The sequence below is a fragment of the Poecilia formosa genome, unplaced genomic scaffold (assembly GCF_000485575.1).
Source record: "Poecilia formosa unplaced genomic scaffold, Poecilia_formosa-5.1.2 Scaffold192, whole genome shotgun sequence".
NCBI lineage: Eukaryota > Metazoa > Chordata > Actinopteri > Cyprinodontiformes > Poeciliidae > Poecilia > Poecilia formosa.
The window spans coordinates 757,547-776,100 of NW_006800131.1; the positions used below are offsets into that span (position 1 = coordinate 757,547).

At 39.0% G+C, this 18,554-nt stretch overlaps 1 protein-coding gene across 1 annotated transcript; it reads left to right on the top strand.

Moving 5' to 3' along the window:
- The first annotated feature begins 704 nt into the window (after positions 1–704).
- LOC103147976 (phosphatidylinositol 4-kinase beta) lies at positions 705–13,931 on the top strand. The gene is made up of 13 exons (XM_016678886.1): positions 705–1,327; positions 2,212–2,693; positions 3,708–4,118; positions 7,398–7,625; positions 8,642–8,887; positions 9,146–9,252; positions 9,597–9,701; positions 10,435–10,558; positions 11,125–11,238; positions 11,357–11,508; positions 11,936–12,068; positions 12,139–12,259; positions 13,136–13,931. Exons 1-13 carry the CDS (start codon positions 859–861, stop codon positions 13,315–13,317), a joined length of 2,874 nt encoding a protein of 957 aa, XP_016534372.1. The 5' UTR covers positions 705–858; the 3' UTR covers positions 13,318–13,931.
- Positions 13,932–18,554: the final 4,623 nt, after the last annotated feature.

Sequence of the window (18,554 nt, forward strand, 5' to 3'; positions counted from 1 at the left end):
CTGGGTTCTTTCATCAAAAAATATTGAAAAATAGTGAAGCTGCGTCTGAAAATGTGACTTAAAATGCCACCAAATCAAAATAAATGTTATTTTTTCAGCCTTTCGGAGGCTTTCGAGGCATCGTGATCTGTAAACAAAAAGAAATGTGAGGGAGCGGCGCGCTGTGACTGATGAAACATTTAAATAGAAACAAGACGCCTCCTCAGGCTGCAGACACACAGGGAGGAGGATGAGGATGATGGTGAAGCACATCGCCTGCGTCACGCCGTTGGCACACCAACGCAGCATGGAGGACTTCCTGTCCCGCCTCCGGCCATGTTTGATGCTGCATCACAGATATGGATCATTTCCAGAGTTGGATAGTAACTAAAAAAAATCACATTTGGGAGTATTTTTACTACGCTGTACTTTTTACTTTTACCTGAGTAATGTCATTATGAAGTATTTCTACTCTTATTTGAGTAAAATTTCTGGATTTTTTTTTTACCCACTGAATAAAAAACAAACATATTTAACCAATAATTTGCCAGACACAGACGGCAGTTTTTGTCAAAGATTCATCAGTTTTTTATTGACAGAAACTGATTTGAAAAAAATTTACTTTGATTTTGTTGGTTTTTGATTATAAATTATTGTCAAAATTTCCACTCAACTTTATATTTTGGTTTGCCTGATGATGTAATTTTTAAATATTAATTTTTTATTTGAATTTGTATGTTTTCTCGTGTCTTACTGATCGTTTCTTTCATATAAATAAACTAAATAACTGAGCGAATGTTGCTACTTACTACCCGGTAATATATTATACAGCCATAGAATTTAAATTTTCTCTTCTTTTTTTAGGCCTTTTTCCCCAAAATGGCCGACACCGAGGTCTCCTTATCCCCGGCGCTCCGCCCGCTCCACATTAGCCCCGCCCACTCTGCCCAGCCGCCGCCAACCTCCTCCTCCTCTCCTACCACCTTCTCCTGTCCTTCCTCGCCCTCCAGTGCCTCTTCCTCCTCCTCGTCTTCTACATCCTCCTCCTGCTCTGAAAGCTCCTCAGACTGCCCCAACCATCACCACCACCACCACCACCACCATCATCCTCGCCCTCAGCTCCAGCTGCCACCGCCGCCGCCCCTCAGCGAGCAGCTGTCGTCCCCCAGCGCCAGCCCGCGCAGCTCCAGCCCCAGCGGCAGCATCAGCAGCACCGGCAGCCTGGGCAGTAGCAGCGAAGGCATCGGCAGCAGCGGCGTGTCGAGCGGCGGCGACCAGCGGGGCCCCAGCCCGCTGCTGGACGTCATCTCCGAGGATGCCATGGAGATGGACCTGGTCGTCGATCAAGGTAACGACTTCCAAACAGATTAAAGTTTCCGTCTGATATGAAAACGGATCGTAAACTAATTCCTCCAGGACGAAGGTCCAGATTTACGGCTCCCAGCTGATAATATTTAGCTATAAACAGAAAGCATGAAGTGATTTATTTAGATTTGAGACGGCTGTAGCTCTAAAACCAAATTAATTTAAGTCATGAAAATAAGACATGTTAAACATCAGGCTGTCCAAATAAGCAATAAATCAATTAATCACATGAAAAACTAAAACTAAGTCAATAATTTACATTTGCATGATTTATTGTTTGTTTTTCTACCAAAAACTGGATGATTAAAATATTCTGTCTGGTACTTTGGCCTCAACTAGCAACTTGTTTTTTGAAGGACAGACTTCATAATTCATTTTGGATGCTAAATATTTAGATTCTAGCTAAATATTTAGCTTGAACCTCAATATTTAGCTAAGATGCTGAATATTGAGGTTCAAGCTAAATATTTAGCTAATACCCAAATTAGCTTTCAGAAAATCAGACTTGTGAGGTAAACCTTTAACTTTCCAGGTTGATATTTATCAAGCAACTTAAATATTGCATGCTCTTGGTGGGAAGCAAAAGTGTGAACTAAATCATCTAAACTGAATATTAACTAAATATTTAATTTGAAAGCTAAATGTTTATTTTTTTAAACTAAATATTAAGCTTGTGATTTACATATTTAGTTTGACGTTTTTAAAAGTTGGAATGAAATGTTGAAAGTATGACCTTGAATTTTGAACATTATTTCTCTATGACTGCCTGCATAAACCATTTTATTGCGGTTATATTTAACCGACTTTATGAATGTGATGAAGACGAGCTGCTAACAAATCTTCATCTACTTCCTCCTCTTCCTCCAGTGATTGACCCAGAGGTGGCGCTCAAGGCTTGTCAGGAAGTTCTTCTTAAAGTGAAGCTGCTCGACAACAAACAGCAGCAAGACGACCAGAAGCATGCGGACACGACCGACTGCTGCGGCCCGCCGTGGCACATGAACCCCGACACCAGCTCCATCAGAGAGGAAGAGGAGGAGAACGACGACGAAGGACAGAGAGAGACACCTGCCGCCCAGAAGCAGACGCCTCCTGCGGCGCCGTCCGAGTCGCCTTCGCCGTCGTCTTCCAAGCAGTCGTGGCTGCTGCGGCTGTTCGAGTCGAAGCTGTTCGACGTTTCCATGGCGATCTCTTACCTGTACAAGTCGAAGGAGCCGGGCGTTCAGGCGTACATCGGGAACCGGCTCTTCAGCTTCCCTGACGGGGAGGTGGACTTCTACCTGCCGCAGCTCCTCAACATGTACGTCCACATGGACACCGAGGTGGGCGACGCCATCAAACCTTACCTGGTGAGTCCTCACACACACACAGCAACAGACACACACACACAGCAACAGACACACACACGCACACACCTGGTGACGCCGCTTTATGTCACGACATCACAATATGGAATAATGTAATAAAATGTGGCATCAAAATGTAGTAAAACATCATTAAAGCTGCAATATGTAATAAAATCCTTGATTTTATTCTTTCTGCCACGTTATTACATTTATGCCGACATTACAAAAGGTGGCGACCACAGCAGTTTGTTTCATTTCTGCTACAGACATGGTGGATGGAGTGAAGCAGGGAAAGAGGAGTACATTTCTGCCAAAAAATTAAAAATTTTGAGATTAATCTAAAAAATTTTTAATAAAATATTCGGAACTTTCTGAGCTGCAAAAGTCTGAAATTTAAGAGGAAAAACTCAGAAATTTTGGGCTTAATCTCAGGAATTTTTTTTTAAAAAAAGGTGAAAATTTTGGAGCTGCAAAAGTCTGAAAATTGAGGGGAAAATCAAGGAATTTTTTTTAGAAAAAAAAAAAGAAATTTCTGAGCTACAAAAGTAGAAAATTTCTAAGAAAAAAAAAACACTGATAATTTGGGATTAAAATTTTTTTTGACTTTTGAATCAAAAAATTTCCAAAAGTTGAACATTTTTGACTTTACAGGCTCAGAAAATCTCCATTAATTTTTTTCTAGAAAGCTTCTGAGACTAGTCTCAAAATATATTTTTTCTTGCTGATTTTTGATTTTTGAAACTCACAAATTTCTGAGCATTTTATTTTATTTTTTTTTCTTTTAGAATTTTTTTTAGTTCTTTGGCAGGAAAAACATGTATATTTCCATCTACAATGGGCTTGATATGCCGTCGTGCATTTGTGTTTCAGAATAACCTAAAATTAATTTTCTACATCTTTATTCATTCATACCATAACTACGTACGTTTTGGGTTAATAAATCCTGGTTTAAATGGAGCTCAGTATAAGTTATTACTGTACATCTGCAGGAAGCTAACCCTGAGATTTGTCCCTCAGGTCCACCGCTGCAGGTCCAGCATCACCTTCTCTCTGCTGTCCGCCTGGCTGCTGGGCGCCTACTCCTCCGACATGCACATCTCCACGCAGCGCCACTCCAGAGGCACCAAGCTCAGAAAGCTCATCCTGTCTGACGACCTCAAGCCGCGGTCGGACGAGCCTTCGTCCGTTTCAGGGTCCGTCTCCGACAGCCCGCTGCCCTCGCCGCCCCACCACCACCGCCGCCACAACAGCAGCAACGTGGACGCCTGCGGCTCCCCGGACAGCGCCGACCAGGGGGACGTGTTCGTCTCTCCGTCCAGGAGGACCCACCAGAGATCCAAGTCCGACGCCACCATGGCGAGCGGCTTCCCCGGCGCCGGCCTCAGGCGGACGGGCAGCAACCCGAAGGTGGAGGCGGTCCATGAAGAGGTGAGAGGTCGTCACGTCAGGACGGGTTTCTGCTGCGATGAGTCTGTAACAACCAGTAAATCACCACAAACAATCAATATCTACAGATAATGTTCAGTAATTTCACTGAACTTCAGAACTGCAGAGCATTCTGGGAGTTGTAGGCAGAGGAAAGACTTTAGCTGTTTAAACTGTCAAGGTCAGCTAAGCTAAGTTGGTAGAGTCTGCTAACTCACTCACTCTGGTTACCTAGCAACCCACTCATTCCTTGGTTACCTAGCAACGACCTGCTGAGTAACTGGCACTGCAGCAGTTTAAGGTTTCATTGCTGTGCCTCATAACTGCTTAAAAATAAAACCAAAAACAATCTCATGGAGCTAAAACTGATAAATAATTAAAATTAAAATCAATAATTATTGATATCGACTAATATGAATCGCTTATATTGCGATACGTTTATCAGCCACATTGTCCAGCCCTCGCTAGCGGTCGTCATTTATCATGACATTTTATTATCATAAGAATTTTGATTTATTGTTGCCCCAATAAATTTTAGTTAATGATGCTTTAAAAAACTGACTTTATCAGAAATTGGTTTTTTTTCCACAGTTTGTTCCACAGCATCATCAATAACTGTCAGTAATTTTGAAAATATGATTAAATGTAGTTATTGTGTGCAGTTTAATTATTAACTACATTTCCACAATTGCATAAATGTGTTTTTTTTTTGTTTGTTTTTTTTTACATTAGTGTAATATCGAGGAAGTGTTGCAGACATTTTGTGGTGGCAATGCTGCCGGTTTGGATTCCAGATGTTTTTCATGTTGCACAGAATCTGCAGATGATCTAAAAGCTCCACTGATTCTGAAGCAAACTCATCCAAAATAAACCCGACACAATCCAACCCAAGCAGGAAAATCTGATGGTTGTCTGGTTTTTAACGGACGCAGACGGTTTTAGCTGGAACCAAACACAATGTGAAGTCAAATGAGGAAGGTTAAACTGGTTTCCAGTCAAAGTTTGCAGAGAAACCAAGAGATAAAAGATGTGTTGTCACATTCCAGGCTGGCAGCTCGGTCACAGCTCAGAGCCAGACGTTTTCTGTGACGTGGTGGAGAAAATACCTACTTAAAGAAACAACTGCTGTCATTTTTGTTCTGATTTTCCACTTCATCTGAAATTTATTAGTCGATTCTGGTTTGGAAAAACTGAATCTGGGAAATAAGGCTTCTTTATTCTCTGAAGCTGAACTTTTGAACTGCCGATAAGGAAAAGCTGCTCTGTTTGATTTTGATCTCGCTTCCTTCGCAGAACTAGAAAGAAATTCTGGTGCAGATTAGACAGAGTAACCAACCGAGGCATTGAACTGAGAAAGTCAAACATTTTCTCTGAGTTTGGCTGCAGACGTTGAGACGTTAGGAATGTTTGCTGCTGACATGACGGACTGCGGCTGTCAGCAGGTACGTTCGGGTTCAGCTTGTTTAACTTGCAAAAGAGAACGCAGAGCGCCGGAAGCCTGGCTGGGAGACGGCCGCGTCCAACTGGATGTTGATGCAACACAATCCGAGCTGCGCCAGACGTTTGCTTACAGCCGGGCTTCAGGAAGGCCCGTCCCTCTGACGTCAAATGAACGCCTGGTTCATAATCAGACGCAAAGTTTGACTTTAAAGCTTCGCTCCGATTTGGTGAAGCCTTTTCTCTCAACGCTTTGTCGTTTAATGCTGATGGGAACTACAGGACGCAGTTCTTCTCTGTTCCCGAAAGGCGGAAGCTCGATTGTTGAAACTTCCTCTTTTGTCTCTTTGCATCACAAAGAGATGAAAGTGGACTGGAGCACAATGTGAGAGAAGTTCAGGGGGAGAGGAACATGACGCCGCCGCCAAGCAACATAAACTAGCCGTTGTGAAAGGAGTGGTTGCCGTGGAGACGGAGCGGAGGAGGTGGCGGGGTTTTGATAAGACGAGTGTCGGCTTACGGCGACAGGACGCAGATGCAACAGATGCCAGACTCCATTTAAAATATTCATGATGCAAATGCAAACTACTCTTAACCAGCGAGATTTCTCTTTTTTAAAAAAAATGAAAATTAACATTTGAGCAATAATTAAATGACTTGTCAGATGTTAATTTCCTGTTTCTGGTTGCTGCACATTTTCTTCTTATCATTTTAGATCAGTGTGGTGACACTGAAGATGTTGCAACAAAAAGGAGCCAAGATAATTTTTATATTACAATGTTTGCTGACAGTTATTTTACCTAAAGTACATTTGAGTTCAGTGTTTGGCTTTCTGCCTGTTTGGTCTCAATCAAATGATGTAAAAACACTTTAACCAGGACGCATTTTATTGTCATCGAGCACAAAAGAAAGCACAATGAATTTTTAAAAATAGCAACTCTTAAAGGCAAGTAAAATAACTGAATAAAATAATAAGAGTGTCTCAATAAATGTAAAAATATAGTAGAAACAACTGAGATGTTAAGGATAAAAAACAGAAATAAATGATAATTTTAGCTGCTGCATCTTTCTGATTAGTGAGTTTATTTGCAGTAAATTTTTATACATCTTTGTGTTAATTATTGTAGAATATACAAAACTCGTCATGAATTACGGCTGGACAATAAATCAATACCAATATATATTGCAATAAACACGTAATCAATATCAATAGATAATACATCTGATGGAATATTGAATAATTGATACAGAACCAATTAAATTAATGCAAATAAATGCATCATAAGTTTTTTAGAAACTTTTATAAAGAAATTTAGTTTTCTATAAAAAAGTTTTGAAAATTTTCAAGAAAAACATCAGAAATGTTTTCTGTAATTTCATAAATTTTCTGGATATTTCTGAGTTTGAAAAGTCGAAAAAAATGTTGAATTAATTTCAGAATCTTTCTAGACAAAACAGGAACATTTGAGTTTGAATAGTTGAAAATTTGCTGGAAAAACTCAGAAATTGTTTCAAAAGTTTAAATTTTGCCAACTTCTGAAATTCCAGAATATTTCTGAGATTTGTCTCAAAATTTGACTTTTTTTTTTCTGGCAGATTTTTTGAGAAAAAAACCTTTTTTTTTGTTTTTTTTTTTGTTTTTGGGGGTTTTTTTTGTTTTGGGTTTTTTTTGTTTTGTTTTGTTTTTTTGTTGTTTTGGTGGAAATGTACTCCATTTTAAAAACTGTTTTCTATTTCAAAGCCCTGAAACTGTTGTGTTCATGTGGCGTTACAGAGGTGTAGCAGGGATTATCGGGTCGTTCTTTGATGTTTTGGTTCCTCTTTGTGAATCTGAACCCGTTGCAGCCGGAGCGTCTCCGTCCTCAGAGGGAGTTCGTCAAGTCTCTGTTCTGCATCGGGAAGCGTCTGGCCACGCTGCCCACCAAGGAGCAGAAGACGCAGCGGCTGATCTCGGAGCTGTCGCTGCTCAACCACAAGCTGCCGGCCCGGGTCTGGTTACCGACCGCCGAGCACCAGCACCACGTCTGCAGGGTCCCCCACACCCAGGCCGTCGTCCTCAACTCCAAGGACAAGGTCGGTTCAGAAGCCCCCTTTACTCTGACGTCCCGAAGTAAAACACAGGGCAACAAGGTGTCTGAGGTTTCCTTTAACATTTAAACCAGCGGCGTCAAACTCATTCTCATTTTGGGCCAGATTAAGATTATTAATGTTCTTAAAGGGCCGGTTCTGCCATAATTGATAAAACCCATTATCAACCTGTTATAATATTAACAATTATCTGTCCCTTCATTTAAAATTAAATTATTTTTTTAAACATTAATCTGTCCTTTAAGGAATTTGCTATTTTTTTTATTTTTTAAATCACAGATTTTGTGACATCAGTTGAGATATTTTGTGCTTACATATGACAGTAAATTATGACTTTTTTTACTCTCCATATCAATGATGAACCACAACTTGGCTAAAGCACCAGGTAGTAGAAGTAAGAAACACTGCCACCTGTAGGTGGGAGTTAGCATCACTTCAATCAAATGTTCAATAGCTGGATTTCTATTAACCATAAACTTGTGCAAATTGAAATGATGAAAATAAATTTGCCTGATAATTGAAAAACAACAACAAAACTTTAACTTGAATTCAAATAAGCATCAGTGTATCAGAAGTAAGAAATACTGCCACCTGCAGGTGGGAGTTGGCATCATCTAAACCGAACCATTTCTACATTAGAATAAAACCTGTTAGAAGTTTTAAAAAACTCAAATCCAGCAGAACTCAAACCAAATATCCACAGGTTTAGATTAAAGCCTCAACCAGAAAAGATTCACTGGAAATGGTTTAAATTTGATGCTTTTCCTAAAACCTGAAGAATAACGGACGTGAATGGATATGAATATATTGGGTGTGCATGCCACACTTTTCAGCTTTTTTATTGTAAATGTTTGAAGACCAGCATCATTTTCTTTCCACCTCACTGCTGTCCACTACTTTGTGTTGATCTGCCACATAAAAATCAGCTGAAATCCATTAAAGTTTGTTAGAAAACTTGTGAAAATGCATTTAAAAACCTTTGTTGTGTATTTGTTCCTCAGGCGCCGTACATCATCTACGTGGAGGTCCTGGAGTGCAACAGCTTCGAAACGTCTCCGGTTCCCACGCGGATCCCGGAGACCCGGATCCGTTCGGCGCGCTCTGCGGAGAACCTGGACTGCGGAACGCCCGGAAATGGCAGCAGCATGACCTCGGAGCACCGAGCAGGAAGTTTCTCCACCGTGCCGAACTACGACAACGACGACGACGCCTGGGCGACCGACGACATCGGACAGCTGCAGGTGGAGGTAATGGCCTCCAGATTAACTATGGATAACTGGAGCTAAAACTGCCACCTGAGTTCTAGTAAGAACAGATTTACAGACAAAAATTAAACAGATTGTTTATATTTTTGTACAGTTTTAGTTTAATAATTGTGTTGAGAAAATCGCCTTTTTTGAGATTTAACGATTAATGGATTAGTGGATGATTATTTCAATAATCGATTAATCAGATTAACCCTCGGTTTGTTCAGGAGAAACCATAAATAAGTTTTATTTTTTCAGGGAGAGGCTCAGACCAGCAGCAGCGACAACATCAGCCAGTTTTCTGTCGACAGCATCACGAGCCTGGAGAGCAAGGAGCCCGTCTTCATCGCTGCTGGAGACATCAGGTCTGAGTCAAACTCGAGGCCCGCGGGCCAAACCCGGCCCGCTGTGGCTCTTTAGGTGGCCCTCCTGACTCCAGAGGGACTCATAAATAGAGCCTTGTTTGGTTTTCAGCTGGATGAAGCCAAATTTTATATAAATAAATCCATTCTGTGATCCCAGAAATTCACCTAAAATCAACAAATTACCACATTTTTTCATGCTAATGCTAGTAGCTGCGTTTCCATTACAAATGTTAAGTTTCTGAGATTAATCTATATTCTGCTAAGGTAAAAATAAACAGTTTTTGGTGTTTCTAGAAGGCAGTGAAGCGTCGTCGTCTGATTTCTGCCTCCATGTTTGTTTTTAGACGCCGTCTGTCGGAGAACCTCGCTCAGACTCCAACCACGTTCAGGAGAGACCCAGAGGACCCGTCTGCCGTCGCCCTCAAGGAACCCTGGGAGGAGAAAGTCAGGTTGGTCCTCCTTCTCAAACTGTGGCCCCCGGGTGCCCCCTAGTGGCCCGCTGGGTACTGCATGTAAACAACCGATCATTAGCTCAACGATCTACGCTACAGCTAGCTCACCAAATGATTGTGTTTAACAACAACAATAAATAAATGGATTAAAACCGGGTCACTGAAAAGAAAAACTAAAGATACCGACAGAAAGAAAAGAAACAACGCCAGGATATGATTGGACGAAGAGAAGTCAGAGTATTGATGACTGATTCGATTCTTTTGAACAGTTCGTTCACGGCCAAATTACAGCTGTTGTTTTTATTTAATTACAAATGATTTAATCTGAAAATTATTTTTGTATTTAATTGTGCACAAGAGGACTTTTGTTTCAGACAAAGCAACTCAATTTTATTCTTTAAATTGCTTCTAAATTACAAATAAAATGTAAAATGTTATTAATGCTCACAATTCAACTCCTTATGTTATTTCCATGTGTTTCTCATCATTTTACTGTAAAAACCTGTAATTAACCCAAAACGCTCTGAGTTTGGCTGAGCACATTTACAAAAAACACCTTTTTCATTAGGATGAACAAAGATGACAACGATACTTTAATGTCAGGTTGTTTGTATTTAGAAGTTACTGCAGGCACGTTTAAGTTGGTGTTTGTTAAATGGGTTAAGTAAGTCAACATTGCTCTAACCCAAACTGTCCCTCACCTGAGTTTCTTCTTCTGTGGTGCCGTCAGGCGGATCAGAGAAGGCTCTCCTTACGGCCACTTGCCCAACTGGAGGCTGCTGTCGGTCATCGTGAAATGTGGAGACGACCTGAGGCAGGAGCTGCTGGCCTACCAGTTCCTCAAGCAGCTGCAGGTAAACCAGTTAAACTCACCTGGGCCTCATACCTTTACACCTGGACAGAAACCGCTCAGCAGATCCATCAAAAAGCCGAAGGAGGGAGAATAAAAATACCTTCAGTGTTTTCAGTTTGTCAACTTTAATGTGTTTTATTGGGATTTTATTCAAATGTTAAAAATACTTTTTTGGTCCCAGTGGGAAATTAAGTGTTGCTGTAACTCATATTGATTCTTATTGTAACCGACTCAAAGTATTTCATTGCTGTGAAGTTGAAGGATAATTATTCTCACATTTTTTAGGATGTCAAACTCAAATCAAGATCACGAATATTCTTAGAAGGCCGTTTGTATTGATAAAACTGTTAAAATGTCAATAAATTCTTAAAATTAAATACTGTTTAACCTCTCTTCAGGCCTCTCAGGATATTGGTAATATGTTTCAGCTGCAGAAAAAGTTTGTACATTTTAAAATGTTTTTTTTTAAAGGAGTGGGTTTTTATTCGATTAATTGATAACTAAAGCAATGATCAGTTGCAGGCCTGCAGCATCTGCCTGGTCTTCACGTTTTTGTGTGACTTTCAGTCCATCTGGCAGCAGGAGCGAGTTCCTCTGTGGATCAAACCCTACAAGATCCTGGTGATGTCATCAGACAGCGGGATGATCGAGCCCGTCCTCAACGCCGTCTCCCTGCACCAGGTAGGCCGACCTTTGACCCGCACAGAGCCCAGGCTTCACATTTCACCACATCAAACTGTTTCAGTGTTTCTGTGGACGATAATGTAACAATAAACTGATTTTTGTTTGTCTTAATCAGGTGAGGAAGCAGAGTCAGCTGTCGCTGCTGGACTACTTCCTGCAGGAACATGGCAGCTTCACCACCGAGGCGTTCCTCACGGCTCAGAGGAACTTCGTCCAGAGCTGCGCCGGGTACAGCCTCATCTGCTACCTGCTGCAGGTCAAGGACAGGTGAGCAGGGAAAGAAATTCAGCTTTGGGGTTTTTTGTCACTTTATTTTCTGAAATGACACGTTACAAACGAAATATAGGCCTTTATTAGTTGCATGACAGAATATTAGTGTCACGCTGCAAGAATTGTTGTTTCATTATGAGAATATAATCAGAATAAAGGTAAAATGCTTTTACCAGAAGAACGTCTTTAATTACGAGACGAAAATTGTTTTAATGAGAAAAAATCTTCAAACTTTAAGATTTAACACAAATAGCTCACTCTGTGAAATAAATCCCTGCAGCCGATGATAATCTGATGCTGCAGACTAAATAACTCCTTAACTGTAAAATTAGGAGTATAACAGCCAATATGCAATAAATAATAAAGAAACCGGTTGACGTGTTTTGGTTCTGATCGAACCACTCTGGATTCTGTGATCTGGCAGACACAACGGGAACATCCTGCTGGACTCTGAAGGACACATCATCCACATCGACTTCGGCTTCATCCTCTCCAGCTCTCCCAGGAACCTCGGCTTCGAGACGTCCGCCTTCAAACTCACGTCAGAGTTCGTAGACGTGAGTGGAGCTGGGAACCAGTTTGAACTGGAAAGGCTTTTATTTTGACGGATTGCTCTGATGTTTCCAGGTGATGGGCGGCCTCGATGGAGACATGTTTATTTACTACAAGATGCTGATGCTGCAGGGTCTGATTGCAGCCAGGAAGCACATGGAGAAGGTGCTGCAGATCGTCGAAATCATGCAGCAAGGTAAAAATAAAACGTGCAGCACCTTTTATCTGTGCAATATTAACCACAGTTATGAAGCAGCTGCTTTTATAACCTCTTTTACTGCACAGCGGCTTGTTTAAGCCTCATTAAAACCCCATTTTATGACTTCAGCTGTAAAAAAAACAAAAAAAAAAAACACCATAAAATACTTTGATTTAACTGATTTAATTACTTTATCGTCCAAGAATCAGTTTAGAGATTTCAAGGAGTTAAATAAATAAGCTAGTAGTACCAAGGTACAGCAGTGATGCAATCAGAATAAGAAGTAAATTTTATGTAATGAATTTTAAATAAAACGTGAATAAATGTATCTTAATCAGATTATTTAAAGTAGGGGTGTCCAAAGTGTGGCCCGGGGTCCTTCTGTGGCTCTGAAATGATTTTGTTCTTCCAACTAAGAACAAAATCTTTTGTATATCTCAACATATGAAATGTTCATTTTCAAACATAAAATAATGAAATAATAATTTAAAAATAGCTGCAAAAAGATACAACCGTTTGTCTTTGAAAAGCAGAAGTAGAGCCTCCTGCTAAATCAACAAGAATGCAGCAAGTGGTTTCTTAATGATGAGTCAGCAACAAAACGCTCGTCTTTTCCAGCAGCCATTGTACAGCGGTAAAACGAAACGTGCTGGAATTCCGCTTGGGTTGCTAGGCAACGACTCAGAATGACTCAACATTACGGAGATTTTGATTCGACACAACTCGTTTTCCAGACACCAGAAACAGCTGGTGGTTTATTTTAAGCACTTTGGCTGCTTTTAGAAGCAAATGGAAATACAGAAAATGTTCAAAATGTGAATTTTGAATAATAGATCTCCTTAATGTCTCGGGGGTTTTTGTTTTTCGGTCCAGGCTCCCACCTGCCCTGCTTCCACGGCTCCAGCACCATCCGGGGCCTGAAGGAGCGTTTCCACATGTCCCTGACGGAGGAGCAGCTCCAGCTGCTGGTGGAGCAGCTGGTGGACGGGTCCATGCGCTCCATCACCACAAAACTCTACGACTCCTTCCAGTACGTCACCAACGGCATCATGTGACCTGTGACCCTGGCGGAAAACGCAAACAAACAAAAAAAACACCTCTGCTGCCACTTCCTGTTTGGGATTCAGGAGTTACCGTGGCAACGACTGGATTTACTGGATTTTGTGATTCTTCTGGAATCGGATGGATCTGATCTGGCTTTTGTTCGGATCTTGGAAAAATGCAGCATCTGGATCGTTTTCGGATCACAAACACTAAACGTGTCAGACGGCATCGGACATGAGTTTACTGTGCTGCTGGACCTAAACCACTTCTACTGGACTCGACTCAGAACCAGAACCCGCAGGCTGCCGGTCCTGATGTCTGGACCAGTCGGCGGTTTTAAAGCTGTTGCTGTGAAACGATCATTTCATCATGAAGGATTTTGTCGTTTGTTTTTAGGAACTTTCTCGATCTGCAAACTGTAATTTGGACTCCAAACTTGGGAGATTTACGACTGAACAGCGGTTCTGTTTGGGCTCGATCTGAACAACGAACCGTCTGACCCGGAAATGAATCAAGTGCTTTACAAAATACCACAACTTTATGTAATATCAGCAGATTTCAGGACTGGAAAACAGAGGAACTCGGTTGAAAATAATTTCTTAGCCTTAAGAAAATAACCAAAAAAGAGAAAAAGTTTATGGTTCGCTTATTAACAATCTGCAAGAAATTATATCAGCTGGTTGTTCCCAGACGAACCCTGTAGTAGTAAAGCAAAAACAATATCCAGAGATTTATTTATATGGAAACTTTAGACCACTTCAAACCTAAAAATACTAGCAAGCCCTTTCAAGCTGAAAATCGCACAAAAAACACAAAATCTTACTCTGCATTTTTGTCATCTTGTGCAAATATCTTAGGTTTGTTTTATTTAAAGTGTCCTAACTTACAAGTAATGTTTGAGCAAAATATAGGAGCTTGTTTCACTTATTTTGATGAAAAAACACACCTTTCACTGATTATTTCATTTATAAAATGGGGAAAATGTAAAGCAAACTGCCAGTGGAACTAGAACTGGGTTGCTAGGTAACCAGCTGGGCTTGGCTGGGGTTGCTAGGTAACGGCTCAGTTCCAGTTGACTGTGAAATAATATAATCTGCCAATGGAATTAGTACTTTTTAAATCAGAATTATTTATATAAAACAAGCTCTTATAATGTACTGAAAAGTTACCTGTACGTTAGTTTTGTCTTATTTCACTACGGTTTTTGCACTAGAAACTAAACTAAAAATACTTGGGAAGATTTTGTGTTTTTTGTAGTGCATCTGAGAAAATCAAACTGGGCAGCGAACACCAGCAAGTGACCGAGGAAATGAATCGGTATTTGTTCTTACAGAACAGGAACACTAACGCAGTAAAAGCACATCAGGAGCTGAGGGTTGTTGGTGTTAATTTCTGGATTTGTTCTCTGGATAAGCAGAGGGATGGAAAAGAGACTTGAATACGTTTTTATTTATTTTATTTTATTTTTTTTTGTCTTTTACTTGGTGTGTGGAGTCGTTTTGTCTCAGTGGGATTCCTCCAGGGGTATTTATGTCACCAGACAAACATCACAACTGCAAAATCTGCACACTTACTAACAGTAAAGAATTAAAGCGTCGACTTCTTGGAAAAGAATCATATTTAAACCTAAAACGCAAAGAAAAGATGGAAAACATCATCAGCCTCCCCGTCTGATAAGGGAAGCAAAGTTTTAAAGCTGTGTTTTGTTTCCTGGCCAACAGAGGGCGACACTTGTAAGGAAAAGAGTTTAACAAGCTAAAGGTTTTGCTACAACAGCATATTAGAGCCAATGTAAATAGAGAAAAAAAATAATATATATATAGTATTTTAGGTTAATTGTGAAGAAATTAAAAGAGTTTAAAAAGTCAAAAATTTGCTTGAAACCTCCCCGCCCCAGAAATTTTGAAGAAAAAAACGTTTCAGAAGTCAAAATTTTAACTTTCAAAACTCACAAATTTCCATGTTTTTTCTTCAAATTTTTTGTTTTTTTTTCATAGCAAATTTTCGACTTTTCACACTTAGAAATTACCCAGTTTTTTGTTTTTTGTTTTTTTCTTAGAAAATTTCAGAATTTTTGGGGGGAAATTTACTAAATTTACTCCTTTTTTTTCTATCTACAAAGGCGCTAAAACGCTGTTGTAGTTTTGCTACGACGCTATAAGCTAAATGAATATTAAGAGATGGTTTACTCTAAATGTTTCATTCATTTTGGGTGAAAAGTAACAAACTACAGTTTTGTTTTTTTAAGGAATAATAACTTTAATAAGCTGAATTCACTTTGCAGATGTGATTGCCATCTGGTGCAAAAGCTGTCATTGTTCGTTGCTGGTCCAAACCAAATTTCAGAGGAATAACTACGCAAGTTTTTTATTCTTATCAGATTTATTTTGTTTTGGGGAAAATGCTAACATTAGCTCAAATTTAAAGCATTGACTGAAAGAAAAGATGAAATCGAAGCTCGCTCTCGACTCTGCTAGCTGCCTGCTACGTCAACAGATAGCCTAGCTTGTTACAATTACATTAGTGTTGTGACTTGAACGCTCCACATTCTCTTCCCTGATTGGTTAAAACACATTCCTCTAACCAGTGCTGACCAATCAGGATCGTCCGTATCGAGGAGCGAAAAGGGTTTTTAAAGTGACGAGGGATTTTCTGGACATGTCGAAGTGTTTGTTTTGCTTTCTTTTGTCCATGAAAATGTCGTGATGTCTGTTTTCAGTGTTGATGAGCAGAAACTTCAGGCTCATCTAATGTTACGCCGACTTCACTCCAGAGTCCCGAACACAAAGTATTAACTCAATATTTATACAACACAACAAAGTTTCCTCATGTGGTTTAGTATTTTAGTTAAAATGCTTTACTAACATTAATGAAAATTTAGAAGTTGGTCGACTTGCTGGCAGATTTTGGGCTGAGTTTGAATGTTTCTCTCATTCACTGTAAAACAGACTGGCGGCTTTAGGCCATTTTTAAATTTTGCTACCAACATGTTGCATCAAATATAAGAAAACATTAAATGTAGCAGCTCATTACCATAAATTGCAAAGGTTCATGGTCAGTTTATGGTTAATATTGTTTATATTTAGCATAGTGAAGATTATATAATGACATTTACCAAGTCAATTCATGTCTTTGCCATTTTAGCCCCTTACTACCTCTATAAGCAATCAAATTTATGTCTGTTGTGTAAACGTTAAATTCTCTGTGTTTATGCAGATGAGCAGTTGTAAAAAGCTGGAATATAATCCAATTTAATCTTATGTAATTGTAGCTTTTATATTATCCCCCATTTTTTTTCCCACCATTTCTAAAAAAGTTGAAGAAAAGCTAAAAACTCCCAACAGTGCAAAATGACTAAAAGTCTCACTTCAACCAAAACATCGTCGTTTTGATGGTTAGTCAGACATTTTTATGATAAATTCATCAAAATGTCCCAAATTTTACCAACTATGTTTTATTCTGAATGAGTGAACAAGGTGAGCGTAGCCCTACAGGTGTTAGCATGTTTAACATGCTAGCTAGCTAGCTGTCTGAAAGTTGACAACTTTCATCGTGAAGTCATAAAACGGCTCAACGTTGATATTTAACAACAGTTTTATAATCTGGATTAGTGAAATGAAACTGAAGACATTGTTACAAAAATGCTAATTAGCATCCGCTGACTAACAGCAGCTAACATTAGTACATTCAGTTAATTTATTAAATGACAAAATATTTCTCATGTTTTCACTAAAATATTAACTTCTACATGGTAAATTCATCTTTTGCTTGATAAACATTTATTCTCTATTTATTTGGCTAATGCTAAATTGCTAGCAAGGACAAAGTTAACTAAACTTTAGGTTTGAGGCACCAAATATTTAAATCTCCTCTTTAAAACTCCTCCTCAAAAGTTTTTAAACTTTAATAAAATGAAACTTGGTTAAATTCCTGCAAGTTTATCTCAGACAGAAATAAATTTCGTTATTTTCGTGGTGAAAACCAGGACTAATGCCTGCTCCATTGCAAGTTTAGGTCACTTCGTGTGTTTTATTTATTTTCCCAGCCATATTTTCTGTGAATCTCTTCCAGAAATATTCAAACGTTTCTTTCTCTGGACGAACATCATGGAATAAAGCCGAAGGTGCTGAAAGGCGACTGATATTCCAGGTTTCCTGAATGTTTTTTGTTTTTGTTGGTTTAACCACTATTGAAGGACAAGCACATTTTTGTTGTGAAAGCATAATGTTACTTTCTGCTAACTTTAAGCCTCTTACTTTATACATAGCTGTGACTAAAGTTTACCAGATCAGCAACTGAAATATCTTTTCTGTGTGAATGTTTTCATGTAAAAAAGAAAAGTAAGAAAGATGCCTTGATATGTACAGAGCAAACAAACTTATCAATGCAACCAGAGGGATGAATGTTTTTAGCCCTCAGAAGTGCTTTTATATCGAATATCTGAACGTATCTGAGCGAGTTTTATTACGGACTCGCTCCGATATCCAGAACCTTTCATTGCCTTCTGTTCCTTTCATCAGCTATACACTTTCAATGTGAAACTTTAAGTGCATTTATTCTAAATATGTTTCGTTTGAAAGGATTCCTTGTTTCTAACTTTCTGTCATGTCACTAAATATATTAAAGTCATCTTGGTCGAACCTAAACGCGTTTTGGTCTGGTTTTGACTAAAAAAGAGGCAAACATGAAAATCTTTCAGGGTATTTTACCACAAAACAAATTAAAACCTCTTATGTTGTTTATTGGAAACGATATTAAAAATTTCAGTTAAAGCTAAATACTTAGAAAATAAACTTATGTAGTTTATAAATCATGTCCATAATGTAGAAAATATTTTTTTAGCCAAAAATTGAGAATCAACTCGTAAAACTAGGACAAAGTGGCAATGCTGACTTTATTCTCGTATGATTTTATATGGACTTTTTCTTGTTTTAGTTTTAAATTTTCTAATACTTTGTTAAATCCAACCAAACTTCTCATTTTATTATAATTACCTAATCTTTTTCTATTTGATAAATGGCAAAAACAAAATAATCTGCAACATTTTTTTGTAGCACAGCCTTCTTTTCTTGATTATTTGTAGAAAAGCATGTTCAAAAGAAACTTTTTTTTTTTTTTACAGAATTTCAAACAATTGAAACTAAAAAAAAAACACCATTTACAATTTAACTGCAAAATATGTAAATTTTTGTAGTTAAACTGCTCTTTTTTTTAGCACATTGCCTTTCAGTCTGTGTTCTCAAGATTA